Source organism: Panthera uncia (assembly GCF_023721935.1).
Source record: "Panthera uncia isolate 11264 chromosome A1 unlocalized genomic scaffold, Puncia_PCG_1.0 HiC_scaffold_17, whole genome shotgun sequence".
Classification (NCBI taxonomy): domain Eukaryota; kingdom Metazoa; phylum Chordata; class Mammalia; order Carnivora; family Felidae; genus Panthera; species Panthera uncia.
In genome coordinates this window covers 21,887,530-21,912,041 of record NW_026057577.1, presented here as the reverse complement: position 1 = coordinate 21,912,041, position 24,512 = coordinate 21,887,530, and the positions used below count along the sequence as shown (strand labels likewise).

The following is a 24,512-nucleotide window of genomic DNA, read 5'->3' as shown; positions in this document are numbered from 1 at the left end:
CTTTTAAATTTCAAAGACTACCTTGTCCTAAGTAACAAGCTGACAGGAGGGACAATCTGGAGCTGGTTGTGGTTCTTTCATGGTTAGGTGTCAACCTGGTTATGTGGTACCACAGAGCAAGCCTTAGGAAGTCTTCAGGGAAGCACTGTGGGACTCAATGAGAACTGAACAGGGGAGAAGAAACTGTACCAGAGATTTTAGTTACTTATAAAAATCTAATCAGAGAGTGAAAAATCCTTCTTCCCGAAAATACCACGTATACTGGATATGACAGCTCCATTGAATGCCTTATTTATTACCCAAAGGGATCTGATCCAGATAAGAGGCTGCACCCATTATCAAGGAGACAGTTTTTTTCCTGTGCTTTCTGTAAATGCACAAGCCGTTGGCTTCCTGGAAAACTTCAAGTTCCACAATCCCTCTATATAAAGTTTAGATATCATACTTAAAAGAAAAAAAAATGGGGAGTACAATTTTTTTTTCCTATCCCCAGGAACTTGTTTCCGTTGGTCATAACAGAAACAGCTATACAACCTGTTGTTAGACCCTGCCCATGAAAATGCACAACTTAGGCTTGATAGGGAGCCTACTGGAAGGGCAGCCTGAAGACACCACCTTATGTTAGTAGCATTTCCTTGCTTGATATTTTCTTGTTTCCTGACAAAAACTTTTTTTGGTAGGAGATGGTGGAGGGTGGGAGATAAGTGGGCATAGGGCTTAAAATAACTGGGTAAAAGCACTTCAAATGAGGCAAGAATAGGGAATTGTGGTATTAATACACTCCCTCCTTCTCAGTTTTACCCTATGTAGTCATCCCCTCTGTGGTCCAAGAAGACAAAATTTCTCTATATGTGAATATCTGTCCATAAATATAAATCATGGAGCATTCCAACTTAGGCTGAGAGGAATACCATACATGTGTGCATTTTTAGCTTCCTACGATCAGTGTATGGGAGAAGGTGTAGGAAACGTCCATTTCAATTACAAGTAAGTGACAGTACCTCTGGAATCATGAAGAATTCCCAAATTTAAATAATAGCAGCAGGCTTATTGTCCAGTTTTTCTTCAGGCATCAGAATGCAGTGGACAATCTTTAGTATTGGCACATCTACATCTGTGTCCTCTCCTCTGGCATGTAAGCTCCTTGGGGATAGAGATACAGTGTCACCCGGCTTCCTGTCTTCAGGGCTCGCACACTTAGTGGCTCACACGTGTTTCACAAAGGTTGGTTGATGTCTTCACAATATTGTAGGGCTCAACGTATGCCTTGTGAAATTTAAGAAAGCGATCTCCATTGTCGGATTTGATGATGGGACTAGTTGTAAAGGGGCATTGTTCAGAACTATTTTGTGTCCTTGTTGGATGATGTGCTATATATAGCTTGAAGGTCACATTTTGCATAAAAGTAAATATCTCAGCTGGCTCCTATAAGCCATTCAGAGCAAGTTTGTTTATGTCCAATAAAATTACACAATGCATGAAGCTACAGGAAACTCATATTCTATCTTCATTTTCCAGCTAAATTAGGCTCTAAGAAAGGAAATAGGCTTCTCTCTCACAGCCTACCACTTTTAAACAACCTCAAAGGCCTATTCCCCATGGGTTATACTTTGGCAGAACACTGATGTTAGCTTGTATATGGGGTCATGTGAAATAATGTGATCTGGACAGTCAGTGGTCCACTGTTTACTACTGGATACTACCTTTCTTATGGCTCCTGCATGAGAACAGAAAATCCCATGTTTACCGCAATGGGGAAACAATGGGAATGGTAGGGGGAGTTGTATTACGTACAACTATTTAAACTCCTGTATATTTATTCGGTTCTGAACAATTACTAGATCAATGCTGGGAGTTTACTGTTGTCTAGATTTCCCTATTACACACAGAATCATTTAGAAGCACAAATGGAAGGTTCCTTTTATATTACATCGTTCTGCCCCACTCCCTTGCTAATAAAGATGGATACGTTAACCAGCAAATCTGAGAAAGGTACAGCATTGGTTCACTTGAACATGACTTCTTTGTAATGACTTAGGAAGCCAGTATCAAATGCTGGCACGCTACTTGTCTTCTGAGCTTTTGAATTTTCTGTTATGTGAGGTTGCCAAAGGCTTCTAGGTACCCAGTACATAAGGATCCAGTTTAAAGAGAAATCAACAGAGAATTTTACTGCACATCACCTTGAAAGCCATACAGGCATATGTCATTTTGCAGATGGACAAGGAGGACAGAAAGGGTCTAGCCTCTAGCTTCAGGGAGAAGGTGCAGACCTGAAATCACCTTGGGGCTCTGGAGACGCAGGAAGGTCAGCTTGTCTTTGTAGCACACGCTGATTGTCTCCATCATCTTAGCGTCACTCCCTCTGTGTGATCTGTTTGATGTGTCTCTTTCACACAGGTGTTTGGCTTGGCAGACCCAGCGGAAGTAAGGAAATTGTGCCAAAATTAAAATGAGCACGTTTTGAAAATACTGAAATTTGATCCTTGTACAGATGTTCTTTAATAGGAGAGCTAATAAAAAACATCTCAGAGATGAATTGAGATTATGGTCTTCCATAAGAAATGAAATAATATTTATAAGCCATTTTATCAAGGCTTGAGCTTTTCTATTTCTCTCTCTTGACCAGAAAAATAAAAATAAAAGAAACCATTTGTCATTAGTACGATAAAATTCAGTGTATCATCATCTTTGCACTTGACAACTAAAACTTAAAAACAAAACAAAACAGCTTCTCTTTATGAGAAGGCACCTTTGGACCTTCTGCTGTCAGAAAAATACAAGTGTTGCATCCAGTTCTTTCATTAAGCAGCCATATGATGATGGACAAATTGTTTAACTTTACAGCATGTACAGCTGTTGAGATTGGGTCCATCGAATACTAATGGCACAGAAGACTACAAAGAAGGCAGAAAATCAAAAAGTTGCAAACAGGTTCAAAAGGAAAAAAAAAAACGTTTCTTATATGCAACCCATCTTGAAGAACATATTTATCCATGTCTAGTGTGGTATGCCTCAAAATTTAATTGATTTCTTGTTTTTTTTATCGATCTCCCATTGTCACTTGGAAGCCAGGGGAAGATAATGAACCTGAACTTGCCCACTCAGGGTTTTTATATCCCTGTAGTTGAAAACTGTCGCCTGTCCCTACAGCATTTAAGTCAGTTCTGGGGCCTTCTCGCCATTTTATCTCATACTTTGCCATAGTAAACACCACACTGCTGAGGTTTGACAAAAAGGTGCCTGATACTTATGTTGTCCTGCTGTGAGGTCACTGTTGTCCCCATGCTTTCTTGTATCCTTGGCTGATTGTTTTCTGTTGAGCTGGTTTCAGCTGCTTTTCAAATGTCGCAGTGGAACTGGTCATTGAGGACCCTGGTGTCTTCTCTAGGTCTCAAACTAGTCTCCTTGCCCCAACCCTAGCCCTCTTGGAGTTTCAGCTCTTTAGTCCCTCCCTCCTCACCCCAGATGGGGCACAAGAGAATGTCTGTATTTCCTGGACTAGTATCTAAGATATGGGGAATCAGAGATGCTGGCCGGTCAGTAAGGGATACCTAGGAGGACAGACTCATCAGGCTATGTAGTATAGCATTGAATTCACCACAGTTCAGTGGGGTGTTTATACTACTGCCCATTGCTTTCTCCCAGGGGTTTGGCTTTGTGTCTTTGTGCACACATCCTTCTCTCTCTTCTCTCTTTGGCATTTCCTTGTCAGGACAGTAAAGTAAGAATTATTTTTATGCCACATAACCTAATCTCCTTTTCTTTTCTTTGGTGCAATCTTGAGCCAGGTCTCCAAGCTTCTGTTCTTAATATATGTTCTAGGATGAAAAATAATAGATTTCCTTTCTTATTGGTAAAAAATGATTGAATATTAGAGGTTCCAACCTTTGAAAAAATAGGATTTTGAGAGATTGAGAAAATTACTCTTCGTATTCAAAGCGTGATTTTCAAAACTACTATCTTCTTACAGAGCTTTCAAAAATCTCAGTTTGGGAGCACCTGGGTGGCTCAGTTGGTTAAGCATCTGACTTTGGTTCAGGTCGTGATCTCACAGCTTGTGAGTTCGAGCCATGTGCTGACAGCTCAGAGCCTGGAGTCTGCTTCATGTTGATTCTGTGTCTCTCTCTCTTTGGCCCTTTTCTGCTCATGTTCTGTGTGTGTCTCTCTCAGAAATAAAGACTTTTTTTTTTTAACCTCAGTTTGAAAGCCAAAGTTAAACAATTACTCTTTGTACTATACAGTTGCCACTGCCTATTTTGTGGAATAAGTCTTAGTCTCAAGGTCTACACTTAATGGCAAAAGGAAATCCGAGGAGAAATAAAAGTAAATTACTAAAACTAGCACTTATATCAGGGTATTTGAAGCCACTTTTTTAGTACTACAAAACTTCAAATCAGAAACCAGTGTGATATTTCTAAGTTTTCCTTGAGCATGTGATATGATAGCACTAATGTACTTAAATTTTATCAGGGTGTAGTGATGTTAAAACTTATTTGTGATCTACTTGAAGTTTTTATTTTGTTTTGGGAAAGTGAAATGAAAGATGAGACAAGAATGACTGATAATGTTTTAGGAATAATTCTCCTTTATACTTCTGTAAAAATTGAGTTTAGAAAACCTCTTCTTGTAAACTTTATTTCATTTAGTACTTAATAGAAATCCTTAGACCTTTAAGTTTCTAAGGGAAAACCTGACCTGGCCCAAATCAAAGAGTTCTCAAATTACATCACCAGGGGAAATGGTTGGGCTTAGAGTATTAGTATGTTTTAAGTATTTCCCTCTTTAAAATCATCTGTCCTGAGAAAGAACCATAAAGTTTGCTGTTCTAGGGATGAACAAGCAGTGAGATGTGTATAGTCAGTGTGTGTGTAAGACAAGGCATCAGATGGCATGACTCTTCTTCAGAAGAGCAAATGATGGCATGAAGCCACCCTGAATTGTGAGTATATTCTTAGAAAACACCAATGCTGAGTAGACAAGAAACACCTATATTCCCTCCCAAATATACTTCCTAGTTATTACAATTTGATTGCCTTGTCTGCAGAGTTCAAAATTTTTTTAATGTTTATTATTATTTATTTTTGAGAGAGACAGGCAAAGTGTGAGCAGGGGAGGGGCAGAGAGAGAGGGAGGCACAGAATCCGAAGCAGGCTCCAGTCTCTGAGCCCTCAACACAGCTCGACACAGGACTCAAACTCATGAACCGCGAGATCATGACCTGAGCTGAAATCGGAAGCGTAACCAAACTGAGCCACCCAGGTGCCCCACTGCAGAGTTTATACACTGTTGCTATTATGTCTAGAAGCTCTGTGGACTATGAATCAAATATCTAGATTCTAACTTTATATTAACTCAACTGGTTAAACAAAAAAGGATAAGGATTATTATAGGTTTCCTTGGCCATGCTATTTAGAGAAGAGTCACCACAATACCAAAGATTTTGGTGACTTAGTTTTTTCATGTTTTACCACTAGTAATAGATTTAATGGAAATTCAAAATCTCTTGAAGTAAAATTGAGGTTAAATATTTATTTGAGATAGCTAATTAATAGAGAGCCAATTTAAAGTAAAAACAAGGGGCATCTGGGTGGCCTGGTCGGTTAAGTGTCTGACTTCGGCTCAGGTCATGATCTCATGGTCCGTGGGTTCGAGCCCTGTGTCGGGCTCTGTGCTGACAGCCCAGAGCCTGGAGCCTGTTTCAGACTCTGTGTCTCCCTCTCTCTCTGCCCCTCCCCTGTTCATGCTCTGTCTCTCTCTGTCTCAAAAATAAATAAACGTTAAAAAAAAAATTTTTAAAAATAAAGTAAAAACAAGAAATAGTTCAAAAAATGTTTTCAATGTAAATTACTTTAGATAAATTCATAATCTAAATCTAAGGTTTTAGGTTAGATTAAACAATTTGTTCTAAAAGAGAATATTTGAAAACGAATGTTGCCCCTATATAAATGAATTATTTACTTGTCTCGTTTTAAAAAGATTAAAATGCTAACTTGTACATTAGTTCAATATTGTTCATTGGTAGGATTCCTCTTGTAAGCAGCAAGTCAGACATTTTTAATTTCAGAAAAAAAATGGAACACACACACACAGCCAGTGGTAGGATTTCTCAATGGTAAAAAGATGTCATTTTTTCCAAAACCACAATGAGATAACATTTCATACCCATAAGGATGGCTGTTATGAAAGAAAGAAAAAAACACCCCCCAAAATACCAGAAAATACCAAATGTTGGCAAGGATATGGAGAAATTGAACACTTGCACATGGTTGGTGGGGGGTGCAAGATGGCACAACATCTGCAGAAAACAGTATGGCAATTCCTCAATAGGCAAAAAAGAAAATTACCATATGATCCAGCAATTGTGATTTTAGATACTTACCCCCAACCCCAAATTGAGGGAGAAATTCCAACAGATATTTGTACACAAGTAGTCATGAGCAGTGTTATTCATAACAGCCAAAACATGGAAACAACTCCAATGTTCACTGACTGATGAATGGCTAAACAAATATGGTAGATGCATACGATAGAATATTACTCAGCCTTAAAAAGGAAGGAAATTTTGACACCTGCTCCAACACGGATGAGTCTAGAAGACACTGTGCTTAGAGAAACAAGTCAGTCACAAGAGGACTAATAGTGAATGATTCCGTTTACAGGAAGTACCTAAAATAGTCAAATTTATACAGACAGAAAATGGAATAGTGGTTACCGAGGGCTGGGGGAGAGGAGTGAGCAGTTAGTGGGCACAGAGTCTCAGTCTGGGATGAGGGAAAACTTCTGGAGCTGGATGGTGGGAATGATGTCATACCACAATGCAAATGTATTGTGATGCTACCAAATTACACACATGAAAATGGTTAAAATGGTGAATTGTATATTGCGTATATCTTACCACAATTAAAAAGATATGACTTTTGCTTACTCTTAACAACATAACTACTTTCTGACTGCCCTTAGATTTGCCCTCAGGTATAATCTCTGTTCCTGTTGGTTGCTGGCATATATTACCCAATAGTCCTTAATTTTGTCTTCCATCCACTGAAGGAGAGGAATTGGGCAATCTTTCTCTAGCTCTTCTTAAGCTGTTATTATCACCCTGGATGATTAAATGGAAAATATTAAGTCATTACTCTATTTAAACTTGACTATATTTTGGGTTTACTTTTTTTTTTTTTTTTTTTTTACCATTCTGGTTCTCTTAGGAAAGCATTTCAGATTGAGAGTTTACTTTTTCTTGTCAGTTAAAACCTTTCGATGGCCATTAAGTGTGCAGTTTTCTTGAAATTCATTAATATCTTTGTAAATGTCTTTTTTTAAATTTTTAAAACGTTATTTAATTTTATTTGAGAGAGAGAGAGAGTGTGCTTGAGAGGGGGGAAAGGTCAGGGGAAGGGAGGGAGAAAGTGAGAGTGAGAGCAAGAGAGAGAGAGAGAGAGAGAGAGAGAGAGAGAGAGAGAAACAATCTTAAGCAGGTTCCATGCTCAGAGCTCTCCAATGCCAAGTTCGATCCCACGACCCAAGTCAAAATCAAGAGTTAGATGTTCAACTGACTGAACCACCCAGGTGCCCCTTGGCAAATGTCCTAAATGTAAAATTTTGGTAGAACAAAAGCAATTTTCATCATACAAATACAAATCTTCATCGTATAAACTTACCATGAAAGCATAGAATCTCCATTATCATTACCAGTCAATAACAGGAAAATGAGAATATTATTTCTCACTTAAAAAAATACAAAACTTCTTTTTATTTTCTAAATTAAAATACATTATTGTATGATGAAAACAACACAAATAAGAGGAATATTTTCCCACATGCTATATAAAATTATATATCTCCTAATTATATGTACAGAGAAATTGAAACATAAATGATACAGCTTAATAGGTTAATAAGAGAGAGGGAATTAGAAAGTAGTTTCCATAATAAACTTGATAGGTTGGATCCTCTGTTTCCTGAAATAGCATTATTCCAAGTAACTATACCAGTCAAGATAGTCTTGATAAGTCTGCAGAAACAAACAAACCTGGAAATGCCGATAATTTAAAATACAGAACTTTATTTTTCAGTCATGGAAAATCTTTTGCAAGTCTAGTGGTTCTCCAGGCAGCTCCTTTTTAGCAAGATCTCAGGTATCTGGGCATATGTTTGTGTCTTGGGGCACCACCGTTTAAACAAGAGCCTTCCAATTTGCCTGGGGAAGAGAACTAAAGAGCTGGGCAGGGGAAGAGCAGGGGCATTTCGTTGTCTCAGCCTAAGATGTGGAATATGTTACTTAAACTCAAAATCATATGACTCTCTCTGACTGCACAGAGCCTGGAAAAGTTTGGTGACACATGTGCATTCAGTGAGCATTAAATGTCTCTGCTAAAATGAGGTCTTCATTCTGAGCTATTCCAAGTGGTGTGAACTGACCACGTCCTGAGAATTTAGGCCACAGGATATGTCAGAGTGCCAAAATAATTGCCGTATTAGTTTTCTGTTCCTGCCTAACAAATTGTCACATACAGCAGCTCAAACAACACAAAATTGCTGTCTTAACAGTTCAGAGGTCAGAAGACTAATAGAGGTTTCACTGAGCTCAAATCATGGTGATATTGGGGCTATGTTCCTTCTGGAAGCTATAGAAGATTATCAGTTTCTTGCCTTTTCCATTTTCCAGGGCTGTCCACATGCCTTGGCTCCTGATTGCTATTCTCTGTTTTCATCCTCAGTAATGTTACATCTCTCTGACCCTTCATGATGACATTTTTCTCTGACCACAGCCAGGCACGGTTCTGTGTTTTTAAGGAGTCATGTCCGTATGGCCCACCTGGATAATGTAGTATAATCGCCTCATCTCAAACTCCTTAATATTAATCACATCTGCAAAATTCCCTTTGCCATGCAAAGTAACATATTGACAAGATCCAGCGTTTAGGATTAGAATACAATTGGCAGGTGGTGGGGATGATTCATTATCTGTTCCGGCCACTTTTTGTCATGATGAAATTCACTCATTTGAATTTAATGTTAATAACTGGTTGCCATCTTAGAACAAAACAGTTTTCAATAGAAGTTTCCATTCCTCTGGATTTTATTTCTTTTTTTTTTTTTTTTTTTTTTAAATTTTTTTTAACGTTTATTTATTTTTGAGACAGAGAGTGACAGAGCATGAACAGGGGAGGAGCACAGAGAGAGGGAGACACAGAATCTGAAACAGGCTCCAGGCTCTGAGCTGTCAGCACAGAGCCCGATGCGGGGCTCGAACTCACGGACCGTGAGATCATGACCTGAGCTGAAGTCGGACGCTTAACCGACGAGCCACCCAGGCGCCCCTGGATTTTATTTCTTTTTAACAACCATCGGTTTAAATATGGTCCTGTAAATCAGGACTTGAGACCAAGTTTTTATCATGTCTGCTTGCACTGTCTAGCTATTGTGTGTTTGTCTATTCCTGTTAGTGCTACTATTAGGAAAACCATTTCAACTTTGTTGGGGTAATTTCCCCTTCTCTGCTCTCAGGCTATATAACTTGGGTGCAGCTGACCTTGCTGAAGGGTCCACTGATGCCCACATAAACCAAGTGTACCCATCTAAAAATTTGCATTATCCAATCATAACTGTTTATCCAAAAAAATTCCCTCCAGAGAGTGAATTGCAGGACTTAGGTGAGACGGCTCTGAAAAAGGAATTCTTGTCTGACTGGGGTTGCTGAACATAGATGTTTCAAGTATGGACCTGCTGGTGTCCCCCTCAATCCAGCAAGTGGGGAACGAACCCACTGTAGAGGAAAGTAGGGTTGGAAGACAGAGACAGAATCCTGAATCCCATTGACATTATCCAAACATCTCGATCTAGCCACGCTTGAGATTTTTATTACAAAAATCTATGCTTGAACTCATGACCCTGAGATCAAGAGTTCCCTGCTCTTCTGACTGAGCCCATCAGGTCCCCATTGACTCACCCCCTTAAAATAAGCCCTGAAGGACTGGGGTACTTCATAGCCTCTGCCTGCCCAGAATAACTAGTGTTACCATTTATAATTCTCTCTGCAATGCCACATAAACCCAATATTGCTAGTAGTTCTGACAAGCAGCAGTCTTTGTGGGTATTTACTTCTCACTTAATAGTCATGCCGGGTGTTGAATGCTCCGTAGACAACCAGTCCAACAATAGATACATCAGTTGGCTTTTACTGCCACGTATGATCTGTGTTCCACAAAGGCATATAGAGGTATGTGAAAATGGGGGAATCATCAAGTAAGCAATGCTTATGAAAGTCATTTGAAAAGCATTTAATAAACTGAATGATGGCAGAAAGGTTTTTTTTGTTTTGTTTTGCTTTTTGTTGTTTTTTTTTTTTTTTTTTTTTCCTTAGTGAGTATGTTGTCCCTGTCAGGATGCAGCTTCAATAATGGAAAAAAACTGTTATAGCTTCCTGCTGTTACTAGGTTTTTAAGTTATTGTTAAAAGAAAGATTTATATTCCTCAACGATTATGCTCTTGTATGTACATTTTATTCACCATATTTGGGATCCCCATAGTACTAAAGTTGGAAAGATTTTATTAAAGGGGCACCTGGGTGGCTCAGTAAGTTAAGTGTCCAACTTTGGCTCAGGTCATGATCTCACAGTTTGTGGGTTCGAGCTGCACGTCAGGCTCTATGCTGACAGCTTGGAGCTTAGAACCTGGAGCCTGCTTTGGATTCTGTGTCTCCCTCTTCTCTCTGAGCCACCCACCCCCCCTTGAGCTTGCTTAATCTCTCTCTTTGTCTCTCACTCAAAAAAGTAAACATTAAGAGCTTAAAAAAAGATCTTAATAGCAGAATACAAAATAGAGTATTTTGATTATAAAACTATATCTGTATATAAGTGTATTTACTTAGAAAGGTATTATGAACAAATAATTTGGGACAATAAGATGGGTTATTTTTATCTTAAAAATTTAGTTAATATTATTAATGAAATAGTCATTAGGTACTGTATTTTTGGTAGAGGTAAGAATAAGCAGCTTATCTGTAGAATGCTTATCTAAATACGCTCTGATTGTGTGGATATAGGTAAAAGTTTAATGGGTAATTGATTTTAAGTGGACTATCATTAATTTTCAAGCAGTGTTGCCTTTCTCTTACTCCTATGACATTTTCTCCTGACCTCTGTTTCCCAAGGGTCAGAATTAACATGGTCTTGGGAAAGAATCCTAAGGTCACCTCTGATATTCCCTAATGACTTCTCTCTCAGCAGCAGTTGTAGAAGTGACATAAAGATAGTTTGTATTGATCCCCTTGTTCCAGCCATCAAAGGATAAGGCTCTGGGAATCACTTCTTAGACAGCTTCCTGACAGCAGTTTGGTGTAGAGAGAAGGGTTATAAGCTTTCCCCAAGTCCCAAGAGGCTAAATGTAGCCATCTGTCATATTAGAGTCACTACGTTTCTAGGTTTTTTTTTTTTTTTTTCCTGAACTGAAGTAAATTGGACAGAAGAGGTTTCCGGAAACATCTCTAGCAAGTCTGATTTATCAGAGGCTGCTGATCACGTACCTCTCATCACACAACCAGGAAGGCTTTCAACCATGGGTTGAAAATACAAACTCTTATATGGACCAGTCAGATAAATGTGAGTGAGTCAAAGGGGCCAGTGAGGATTGTAGTGAACTCTGGAACACAGACCCAAAGAAAGGGGGCTATCCAGCCATGCCTTGCTGTGCATGAAAGCAGCCTCATGCATGAAAAAACACAAAATCTGAGAATTGCTCGGAAGCTTGTTGAACAGGTGGATTCCAGGCCCACACCAGATATTCTAATTTAACTGGTCTGGGATAGGCCCAGGATTCCACATTTGTGTCTCTCATATCCAAAGTTACTTTGATGAACACGATCCCAGAATCATTCTTTGAAAGACACTCTTAAATGATACAGACTGAACGAATGAACAGGAGTTTTCAGGTTTTAACTGGTAGCTAGTGAACACTGCTTTGGCATGTTGGTTATTTGGAACTGAAGGAAGTTGAGAAACAGCAGTTGGAGGAAGGGCTTTGTCCTCTCCCTCTTTCTCACTAAAAGCAGAGTATAAATATCCCATGAGAAAGGTCCCTTCCTTGTACCAGCCTTATCACTGGGGAGGGAGTTGATGCTAAGCTGAATCTGTACAAAAAAAACCTCACTACATGACCCTAATCCTTCATTAGTTTCCCATATATATTTACCTTCCCACAATTCACTGCTTCTAAAGGCCCAAACCCATTGTTCTTCGTCTCCAGTGTATCAACCTTTGTTAAGATGATACCAAAGCTCTCAGGACTAACCACTTTGAGGTTTTCACTTCTTTCCTATGAAGCCCCATATCACGTAAAAACATTAACATAAAATACATTTGTATGCTTTCCCCTATTAATCTGTCTTTCAGTTATTACTGAGAAACTAATCAGTTTATTTTTTAATATTTTTTGACACTTACTTATTTTTGAGAAAGACAAACACACAAATGGGGGAGGGGAAGAGAGAGGGAGACACAGAATCTGAAGCAGGCTCCAGGCTCTGAGCTGTCAGCACAGAGCCTGATGTGGGGCTCAAACTCACGGAGTCGAGATCATAACCTGAGCCGAAATCTGACGGTTAACTGACTGAGCCACCCAGGTGCACTTATCTTGTTTCAGTTAAATTTACACCCTCCAGTTACAAAACCTAAGAGGGTCGAGATATAGCTTTTCCTCCCCTATACTAATCTTCACGTAGTTAAGGAGTAAGCTATCTGCCAGCTCCTTGGCCACCTTGCCTAAACCATTTAAGACCATTGTCTACTTTTGGTGCAGCTCCGGGCCTCCAACTATCTGAGTAAGATGTGTGTAGGCAGGGAGGTCAGGAAAAACTGAATTTTCTTTATTTTTGCTGGTCTAAGGCTAGAGATGGTGCTGGTTGGGACTGTGCATTTAAATCTATGGCTTTGGTGCAGGAATGTGCTCCAAGAATCTTTATACAGAACACCTTGAAGGAATTTCATGAAGCAGATTTCATCCTGCTTGCCCTGATACTCTCATTTGTACCTCATTCCACTTGACACATTTCCATGTTTAGAAAACAAGGTTGCTCATCGCTCCTCTGACTGTGTGGTTGACCAACTAGTCCTAAAGATTGACTGCTTACTTTGGGCACTGGGGAGTTGGCACAAAGCTTACAGATATGACAATTATGGAATGATAGAGAATCCAGCATAATCAAAGGCTAAAGAGGAAGCATAGGATCAGGACTATAGGTCAATGAGGGACCAAGTTAAAATAGGATTGGAATGTTGGAATAGCTTCAGGGTGGTGGAGTTTGAGATGAGCCATCAAAATTGTGTGTGGTGGGGATACATAGAAGGTGAGGAGGGCCTGATTTAGAGTATGGAGGAAGATTCTTGGATTCCAGCCTCTTCTTGCCTTAGACTTTCTTTAAAACTGGTGTACAAACACCCTCCTTCTCTTCTTTTATTCTTTCTGGTCTGGGATAAGTCAGGATTCCACATTTGTGTCTCTCATATCCAAAGTAATTTTGATGAAGGTGATTCCAGAATCATTCTTTGAAAGGCAGTCTTAAAAGATACAGACTGAATGACTGAACAGAAGTTTTCATTATTTTTGGCTTTATTTTTAATCGTGTTTGCCTTTCATATCTCAACTAATGATTATGATTTCTCTGTTAATTTTCAGACTGTTTATATTTGTTTACTTTTCTAATCAAATTCAGTAGGGATGTCAATATAGTTTTACAAGATATGCAGCACCTCACACATACTTTTTTCATCAGCAAAAACTTTTACAAGTCATTAATAAAAATGCAAATGAGACATCAATCTGGCAACAACCTCCTAAGCACTCTTTATTTGGCCTAGGTCTAGCCAGAAGAATGACAAATCATGGATGATTATTCATGCCATTTCAGTTTTTGGAATGGTTGATTTTGCCATTTGGAATGGAACGATTTTTCATGCCTTTACCTATCAATGTTGTCATTTAACAAAACAGTTTAATTTCTTGAGGAATATTTTAGTGAAACAACATGGAATGAGTTTCACTACATAAGCTTCATGAAAGCACGGAACTTATTATCTGTTTTGTTTGCTTCAAGTAGATTTTGTTTTTTACTGTGTGAAATAAAATTGATGATAATCGTGTCTCATTGTTTGGACTATTTATATTTCTGCTTAAAAAAATAACCTATATAGACTTAAACATATTTTTAACCAAAGTATATGTTGTCTGGGGAAAAGTTTTATTCTGAACCCAGAAGTTAAAGTTTTTTCTCAAATCAGTCGTTATGCAGAAGAGACACCCATTGTTTAGTTAAGACTTGAGCCACACAGCAATATCAGCTTTTATATAGTACTGCTTTAATAAAAAGTAATTTGAAAGAAAACCTAATTAAATAAAAGGAAATGTTCTATCTCTCGTATTTGATACCTAAGTCTGTAGGAAGCCAAGGAATTATGTCCATGAAGTCATGGCTCAGAATCCGTATCAGTTTATCTGAGTCATAGGTCCATTTTTGAGAATGTTTTACAATATTTAATGTGCTTTTCTCTTTTGTCTTCCTGAATCCAAAATCCTTGTACTCATTCACTCTAAGTATTTATCTTCCTGAGGAGAAATTGGAATTTGTTAAAAAGAAAATGCCAACAGACTATACTCAGCTTTTGACCTTCACACTTTGGTTATGCAACAAGTCATGTACCACTGACCATATTTGCCAAAGATGACCACATCAATATGTCCCATCCCACATGCTCTTCTGAAACATAAGCTGACTGGGGTGCCTGGGTGGCTCAGTCGGTTAAGCATCCAACTTTGGCTCAGGTCATGATCTCACAGTTCGTGGGTTCAAGCCCCGCATCGGGCTCTGTGCTGACAGCTCAGAGCCTGGAGCCTTTTTCAGATTCTGTGTCTCCTTCTCTCTCTGCCCCTACCCTACTCATGCTCTGTCTCTCTCTGTCTCAAAAATAAATAAACATTAAAAGAAAAAAAAACACAAGCTGGCTACCCCCCTCAAGTAGAATCTCACTTTCCTCCCCTTGAAACTGTACTGGCCTTAGTGCCTCTTTTGTAGCTAGTAGAATAAACATAATTCCACTTGACCTGTACCACTGAATTTGGGATGAGTTGAAATAAACCACACCACTGTATAGATGTAGCATCTCTAGGAGAGACACTTCCATGAAAAGGAAGTGGTGTGGAAGTTTCCATATGTTTTTTTTTTTTTTTTCCCCAACAAACTCTTACAACACTATTGCAGTTTTAGAGCAATGAGGAACCTGAGGCACAACCAAAATACTAAGATGAGCACACATATTTTGTGAATCTGAATCTGGGATTCAGATCCCTGTTTTTCATTTTCTATTCATCTCCTGAGAATTAGATATTCCAGGCGAATGTTAAAATGTCTCTGGCAAATAACAGGTAAAATTTCACATCATACTAAACACCTGTGAATGCAGGTGCTTATTGGATCTGGATGGACAGTTTTCTCCGGGGATCTTAAGCCACTACTGATCATCAGTGGAAACATGAACTTAAGGGTAACCACTAAGGAGACCTGCTATCTCATCCAGAATTTAGAGCCCATGCCCCCTTGTTATGCCCATTGCCATCCCTTTGCGATGCACACACACCCATGGGATTTGGGTAAATATTCAAAGATAAACATGCAGGTTATTTTGAGAACTTAATATAATTTTGAAACCACTGCAAATAGTGAGTCTGCTCCTGCAAGATCATGATCAGAGCTGAGTCTTCAAGCTGGGTTATCACAAGCCCACAAGTGACACTTGAATCTGCAAATTCTCTGCTAGGTGATTGGCCTTGAATGGATAATAGGTGAAGTCCCTTTTTTCTCATTGATCCTTTTTCTTTTTTCTTTCTTTCTTTCTTTCTTTCTTTCTTTCTTTCTTTCTTTCTGTGGGAGGGTGTGTAAGGCAACCTTTCATATTTATGGATGGCATTTGAGAAGCTGTGTATATGCCTTGTAAGTTCAGAAGCAGGCCTTATGCTCGTTGACATTGGAGCTTTATGACTAAGCCAGCCCTTTTTTGTTCCAGATACTCTCTCCAAACATTTCCTTTTCTACAAACATTGTGTGAGGTGATGGGGGCTCAGTCAGCAGCCTCAGAGCAGGGCCTGTGTTTCTGTTTCTGAAGGTATCTTAATCTTCCCACTGCTTGTCTTGTACATCTTTTCTCCTCAGGCAAATGTCTATTTAGAACGGTTGCTTGTTAGTCCTCTTTTAACCTCTGTCTGAAAGCATTTCATTTGTTTTAATGGAAAGAATTCTCCCCTACCCTACCTCCATCCTCTAAAAAATGCAGAACAGAAAAATAAAGACATAATTCTTTTACTCCGGTGTTTAAAATCACCAGCATTCTGTAACATTTGGAACTAAATTTCAAAACACGTCTATCACTCATGACTCATTCATAAAAGTTTTGCTTTCTTCCTAAAAAGCTAGCTGACTCTATGAAACCCACTCTCTGGATGTTATCACTTCCCTGGAATCCAGAGCAGGCACCACCGAGAAGGCACAACTGAGGTCAGGGACCCCTACTCACAGAGCGAGTCTGTCCTCCGTAAATATGACCCATGTGCCCGAGAACCCCAAGTCTTGTTTAGAAACCATAATTCTGATCTAAGTACTGAATTGCTATAGACTTACCCTGGAATCTTTTAAGCCACAATGACCTCCATCGTTCTCCCTCCTTGCCCTCCCCAGTCAGCTGGTAGGACAATGCTGAGGATGAAGCTCTGGGAAGGGGGCTCCCCTGTAAGTCTGGTCCTTCTGTATCCTGGGTATTTCATGGGTCTAACCTCTCATGCTTGCTGTGCTGTGTTAATGTCCATCTCCTTCCTGTCTATTCTACCTGTCCATTCTTCCCCCACTTCATCATTCAAAACAGGATTACTTATTGCTGCCTAAAGTAGAGGATATTTTTTTTTTTCTTTTCTTAAATTTCTGCACCTATAAGTAAGCCCTCTATTATATAGGGAACTCTGATTCTAGGAACTAACCCACCTCTCCTTCTCTATTAACTAATATTTTGGACCATATTAGGATTCTTTCAGGCCAGTAAAATATTTGCTAGCATGTTTTAAAGCTATCTGATTGCTAAGCTCCTATGTTAATGATAAAACTGAAATTATTATTTTTTATTTTTTTAATTTATTTTTATTTTTTTTAATAAGAAACTTATTGTCAAATTGGTTAACATACAACACCCAGTGTTCATCCCAACAGGTGCCCTCCTAAATGCCAATCACCCACATTCCCCACCCTCCCACCCCCCATCAACCCTCAGTTTATTCTCAGTTTTAAAGAGTCTCTTATGGTTTGCCTCCTTCCCTCTCTGTAACTTTTTTCCCCCCCTTCTCCTCCCCGATGGTCTTCTGTTGAGTTTCTCAGGATCCACATATGAGTGAAAACATATGGTTATCTGTCTTTCTCTGTATGACTTATTTCACTTAGCATAATACTCTCCAGTTCCATCCACATTGCTACAAATGGCCAGATTTCATTCTTTCTCATTGCCAAGTAGTATTCCATTGTATATATAAACCACATCTTCTTTACCCATTCGTCAGTTGATGGACATTTAGGCTCTTTCCTTAATTTGGCTATTGTTGAAAGTGCTGCTATAAACATTGGGGTACAAGTGCCCCTATGCATCAGCACTTCTGTATCCCTTGGGTAAATTCCTAGCAGTGCTATTGCTGGGTCATAGGGTAGATCTATGTTTAATTTTTTGAGGAACCTCCACACTGTTTTCCAGAGTGGCTGCACCAGTCTGCATTCCCATCAACAGAGCAAGAGCGTTCCCGTTTCTCCACATCCTCGCCAGCATCTGTAGTCTCCTGATTTGTTCATTTTGGTGACCCTGACTGGCGTGAGGTGATATCTGAGTGTGGTTTTGATTTGTATTTCCCTGATGAGGAGTGACGTTGAGCATCTTTTCATGTGCTCATTGGCCATCTGGATGCCTTCTTTAGAGAAGTGTCTATTCATGTCTTCTGCCTATTCTTCACTGGATTATTTGTTTTTTGGGTGTGGAGTTTGGTGAGTTCTTTATAGATTTTGGATACTAGCGCTTTGTCGGATATGTCATTTGCAAATATCTTTTCCCATTCTGTTGGTTGCCTTTTAGTTTTGTTGATTATTTCCTTTGCTGTGCAGAAGCTTTTTATCTTCATGAGGTCCCAATAGTTCATTTTTGCTTTTAATTCCCTTGCCTTGGAAATGTGTTGAGTAAGAAATTGCTGTGGCTGAGGTCAGAGAGGTCTTTTCCTGCTTTCTCCTCGAGGGTTTTGATGGTTTCCTGTCTCACATTCAGGTCCTTCATCCATTTTGAGTTTATTTTTGTGAGTGGTGTGAGAAAGTGGTCTAGTTTCATTCTTCTGCATGTTGCTGTCCAGTTCTCCCAGCACCATTTGTTAAAGACACTGTCTTTTTTCCATTGGATGTTCTTTGCTGCTTTGTCAAAGATTAGTTGGCCATACATTTGTGGGTCCAATTCTGGAGTCTCTATTCTTTCCATTGGTCTATGTGTCTGTTTTTGTGGGTTTTTTAAACATTTATTCATTTTTGAGACACAGAGACAGAGTATAAGTGGGGAAGGGGCCAAGAGAAAGGAAGATACAGAATCCGAAGCAGGCTCCAGGCCCGAGCTATCAGCCCAGAGCACACTTAACCAACTGAACCACCCAGGTGCCCCAATTTTTTTAACCTTTTTACAAAAGTATTACATACTACCCAGTACCTGAAGCTTCTCCTTTGACATTAGGGAGGGCTAAATTACTGGATAGAATCATGTCAGGTAATGAATTCTGAAGCACATTAACCTGTTTTAGTATTATTTTAAGTTTGTTTATTTTGAGAGAGAGAGAATGAAAGTGGGCAAGCAGGGGTGGGGCAGAGAGAGAGAAACCTAAGCAGGCTGTGCGTTGTCAGCACAGACCCTGACTCAGAGCTTGATCCCAAGACCCTGGGACCGTGACCTGAGCCAAAAGCTAGCAGGAGGCTGAACTGACTGAGCCACCCAGGCACTCCCCTATATTTTAGTATTATAAAAGTTACATTTGAAGTAAAACACATTAGAAGTTGAAAGACTCAAGTATTTTCATATTCTCAAAGAATTTCTTAAAGGGCTTTCCTAAAGTAAAACATCTATTCTAATGCAAAAGTTTGAAAGGTAACGTGGGAATGAGAAAATTCTCTAAAGTCAACTCCTAGGATGAAAACTGAGAAAAGAAAACATTACATATGACCTTTTCTTAATACTCTATAATTCCATGCAGGCATAAGTTTGGTTTCCATTAAACGATATTAAAAAATCCTCCAAAGCCTTCCTCTCCTTAGAAGGGTGGCCTGATTAGATATGCCTGCTTTTACATCAAGAATTGCTCTGTTGTTAGCATTTAGAACCTGAGAACCCGAATTTACACTCAGAACTACCCTACTGGGAATTCAGCTTCGATGAAATTTTTCTTCTTCTCCTTATCTGCTTTAATGTGGTGTTCCTTCTGTGGAATTTCAGTGTGGATTAATTGGCGACGGATACTATATCCCTTTTTGGCAACCTCTTCCAAGAAACTAATTTTTTTATTTTCTTTTTCGTTCTTTACTTTTTTTTGGACTGAATATAGAATTTTTCTCTTTAAAACTACTTCAAATAAGATAAACTTAAGTGGATTCTGCTATAATATAGCATATGAAATCTCGTGCAGCTAGGTGGAATCAAATGGTGGTTACATGCGAGAGAAGTGCTGTATAGCAGTTTGTATTTTGCTTGTGTGGTTATATTAAAACTATTTATAAAAACTATTTTCTATTTATTAATTTATTTTTTATTGTTCCCATTTTTTTAATATGAAATTTATTGTCAGTTTGGTTTCCATACAACACCCAGTGCTCTTCCCAACAGGTGCCCTCCTCAATGCCCATCACCCACTTTCCCCTCCCTTCCACCCCCATCAACCCTGTGTTTTCTCAGTTTTTAAGAGTCTCTTATGGTTTGCCTCCCTCCCTCTCTAATGTTTTTTTTTAAATCTATTTAAGAGGTGTAGGAGACAAAGTATGAACCCTTTAAAGGACACAAATTTTAGGGAAGAAGCACAAAACAAGTTGACATGAAGTTTCAAAGCATAGTTTCAAAACCTCATGGTCCACTTGGTTCAGAAAGGATATTTTTTTTTCAACTCGAGTTGTATTTTTTCAATTCAAAGGAAGCATTCTTTAGAAAGAGGAGCCGAGTCAGTAGAGTGGGTGGGAGATACTGTAATTATTAACCTAGTCACCATGGAAAAAAACATTCCAATTGAGCAATTACATTTAGGCAATTATATTCAGATCCCTCATACTCTGTCAGTCATATCTTCTTTGGGTTTTTCTTTTATAAACCACCAGGCAGAGAACACAGAAAAAATAAGGAAAAGAATGTAGGGACCACAGTAAACTTCTTTTCTCTGAGTGAAGGGGACAGAGGCACGTGATTATGGTCTGGAGCTTGAGACCAGAACTGAATATGTGAAAGTGACCTCTTACTCTGATGAGTAAGTATAATAAATTACCTGTGATAGTCATCAAAAATGCAAATTCCTACATTTCACCATAGACACGCTAAGTCAGGGCCTCCTTGAAAAACGGCCTAGGAATTAACATTCCAGTAATTCTCCATGTGACTCCTAATGTATGGTGACATTTGACATCCAAATAAAGCCAGTTTAGAGATTAAAAAAAAAAATTATAGGAGCCAACTGCCTGATAATAATTAGGACTCCTTCTAAGAATATATTTGTAACCTAAGATTAAGCTAAATTGCATCTGATAATCAATAGTATTTTTTCTCTGGTGCCATTACTTTTTACCGAGGTGTTTCTTAGGGTTACTGCTCTGGATAGTATTTTATATGATCTCTTAGGAAGTAGCCAACACACTAATAGTCATGAAAGTCTAAAAGGGGAAAATAGAAGATCTGGGTTCTGGAGCTCTCATCAGTCTTTTGATCTCTCTGGGCTTTGGTTTTTCTCATCTCTCAGATATGGTTTGGACTTTATCAGGAGCTGTGAAGGTAAAGTCAGCAGGTGGAACTGGCCTGGTGAAGCCCCTGAGGAGAAGTGGAGATGGGGACACTGGGGAAAACTTATTGCATTGAAGTGGGCCACCACTGTCCAATTCTCACCAAAGGTTGGCAGGCAAGAATTGAGACCCAGGATTGCCACAGTGTCCAACTTTTCCAGAGAAGCCGGAAGTCCCGTTTATAATGTGAAATATCCTGATTGTGAAATGGCTGAAACTAACACAAAATATCTAACATATAGCATAGGCCCATACTTTAAGGGATAAATAGAGCACGTTTGTTCCCTTGATTTAGTCCATAGGCCTTAACATCCTTTCTAGTTATAAAATCCTTGGCATCTCATACCTTTCTCACCTCTCCCTAGATCTAAGTTATCATATTGGCAACTCTAGGCACATACATGGAGACAACCTAAATGGTAACTAGGAGAAACCAGTAACAGGGTATTTCCTTAAAGACTTAATCCTGTCTCAGCATAAAAGATTCCTATTCAGATTCCTATTCATTTTTTTAACATTTTATTTTATTTTTATTTTTTTAACTAATTAGTTTTTTGAGAGAGACAGCGAGTGAGCATGAGTTGTGGAGGGGCAGAGAGAGAGGAAGAGAGAGGATCCCAAGCAGGCTCTGCACTGTAAGTGCAGAACCTGAAATGGGGCTAGAACCCGCAAACTGCAAGATGATGGCCTGAGCTGAAATCAAGAGTTGGATGCTTAACTGACGGGGCCACCCAGGTGCCCCAGATTCATATTCATTTTTAAAGGGATGATCCTAAGAGTGCATTCAACATGGCATAAGCCTGGCTGTAGAAACATAAATTGTCCCTCCTCACTTAACATGTCATGGCTAATGACTCTGTCTGTACAGGTAAATTAGAATTAGGACTAAAAGTTCTCAGCAACCAGGTTGGCTGTGATTGATTAAGTCTTTTGTGTCAGTGGTTGGGCCTATATTTCCATGTTATGTACACTTACAATGGAGATAGCTAAAGATCAATGTTTCAGCTGTGTCTCACTCTGGCAAATCATAAATTCTTCAGGAATCTTCCTTTACCTCCCTATAAATTCACTCAATCTTTGAAGTTTTAGATTTTGTTTTTCTATCTTAAATGTTGTCGAATTAAAATCTTGTTGAATTTGGGGCACCTGGGTGGCTCAGTAGGTTAAGCAACTGACTGTGGCTCAGGTCATGATCTTCCAGTTTGCAAGTTCAAGCCCCGCATAGGGCTCCATGCTGCTGGCTCAGAGCCTGGAGACTACTTTGGATTTTGTGTCTCCCTCCCTCTCTCTCTGTTCATTCCCTGCTGTACTCACTCTCTCAAAAATAAGGATAAAAAGATTTTTTTAGAGTCTTGTTGAATTTAAAAAAAGGTCATGTGGGGCCCTGAGTGGCTCAGTCAGTTGAGCTTTTGACTTCGGCTCAGGTCATGATCTCACAGTTTGTGGGGTTGAGCCCCATGTCGGGCTCTGTGCTGACAGCAAAGAGCCTGGAGCCTGCTTCAGATTCTGTGCCTCCCTCTCTTTGCCCCTTCCCCATTCTCACTGTGTCTCTCTGTCTCTCAAAAATGAATAAATGTTAAAAAAAAATTTAAAAAAAGGTCATCGTGTACTTACAAAACCTAGTTTGACATCCATATATGCAACATTGACACTCCATCCCCACGCATATTTAAGTATGAAAGATTAAGTTCAGAAAGATTCCTTCAGTAGTATTTAGAATGTTTTCACCAAGTTATTAGATTTCTGCTCCTTGTATTCAACTATACTTTGCTATGTTGAAGAACTGGAAAAATTTGTAAGTTCCATTTGGCATTTTATACAATACTGACTCATTAAATATTTCCAGATTATTAAACGCCCAAGTGAATGAATGGTATCATTCTCACCACTATTCTTTACTGGGGGGAGGAAACCTGACTGGGCATCTCTGAAGGCATATTGAACATACACTTAGATTGAGGTGATCCAGTAATCCTAGCATGGGGGATAGTAAGATTTAGCATTTGTTGGTTCTCTCTCTACCAGATATTTTATGAATTTTATTTCTAAATTCATCACCACCTTCCAAAATAGTTATTCCCATATTATAGTTGAGGAAAATGGGGCTCAGAGATAGCAAGGCCCAAAGAAAGTAAGTGACTTGTCTGAGTCACTAAGCCAGGATCCAAATCTAATTCTGTATGGCTCCAAAGTCCGTATTTTTTCCATTACTTGCTGGTGTCTCCCAGTGCTACAGAGTGGAAAGGGTTTTCTCAGCCCCATTTTTCTCATTGGTAAAACATGGGAGTTGGACAAGATGATCACTGCCTTCTGTTTGACTTCTAACATCCTATACTGATGTTTTAGGGCTTTCTGCTGCAGAGAGTATGACTCATTCTTAGGCGAAACCCCCTTTGGATGTTTTCAGATACCTCTGATCCTGGCTAAGATTTTCAAACAGGATGTTGACAGATGTACTTAGTATTAATCTTGTCTCCCGTGGCATTTGGATGTCTGCCAATTCTTTGTCACTCTGAACAATGGAGAGCATTATTTTCTCTGTTGGTTTATTTTCACGTCAACCTACTCTCTACTGTTTCTTTTCCTAACCCTGAGCCATGGGTTTATATTTAACTAGACGCTTGAGTTTGTTTTTTTTTTTTTTTTTAATGTTTATGTGCCCGTTTGACCAACTCTAATAAAGATTTCTAATTTTTTTAAACAAAATCCATAATTATCTAGGTTCTCTTTAGAACATCATGTAAGACAATGCCACATCTTCATAAAACTGGACACAAATGATAACATGATGTCAGAGGACCACTGCTAGTTGTCAAGTGAACTGTTAGATTAATGAAGATTAAATTCTCTATATATCACAGACATAACTGAAATCTACATACACACTTGAAAGTACTTCTCATTATAATAGGAACACATTTTAAGTTCCCATAGATTATTTTAAGGCATTTGGAAATCTAAGCTGCATCTTCAACTAATGTAAGCAGCTTAGATACTAAACCAATTTTGATAAAAGTTAGAAATGACTACATCAATAATTTTCTTTACTGCTAGTTTCATTTCAGGAATTGTTCTTTGTGATGATTATATTTACATGGTCACAAAACTAAACAATGGACATAGGAAAAAAAAAACCAACCCCTTAATTATTTCAGTATTGTCTACCTTTTCTTTTGATGTAATAAGTTCCTATGATGTTTACTCTGTCACTTGGGGGCTGTCTCCACTGCTCCAAAACTGTAATAACATCAGATAATTATTTAATTCTGATATAAAGAACTCAAAAACTTCAAATTGGGGTGCCTGGGTGTTTCAGTCTGTTGAGCATCTGATTCTTGATTTTGGCTAAGGTCATGATCCCAGTGTCATGAGATCTAGCCCTGCATTGGGCTCTGCAGTGAACATGGAGCCTTCTTGGGATTCTCTCACTCCC

At 38.9% G+C, this 24,512-nt stretch overlaps 1 protein-coding gene and 1 long non-coding RNA gene across 3 annotated transcripts in view; one reads left to right on the top strand and one right to left on the bottom strand.

Annotated features, from left to right (window-relative positions):
- The window catches only part of CCDC192 (coiled-coil domain containing 192), a 205,565-nt gene that overhangs the window by 22,958 nt on the left and 158,095 nt on the right, over nt 1–24,512 (bottom strand). The window contains exon 7 of one of the 2 annotated variants that reach the window (XM_049648457.1): nt 24,245–24,316. The exons of the other annotated variant lie outside the window; for it this stretch is intronic. Coding sequence (XP_049504414.1) covers nt 24,245–24,316 — 72 coding nt within the window. The remainder of the gene's footprint in view (nt 1–24,244; nt 24,317–24,512) is intronic. 2 annotated transcript variants of the gene reach the window in all.
- The window catches only part of LOC125934866 (uncharacterized), a 266,270-nt gene that overhangs the window by 163,742 nt on the left and 78,016 nt on the right, over nt 1–24,512 (top strand). The window lies entirely within an intron of this gene.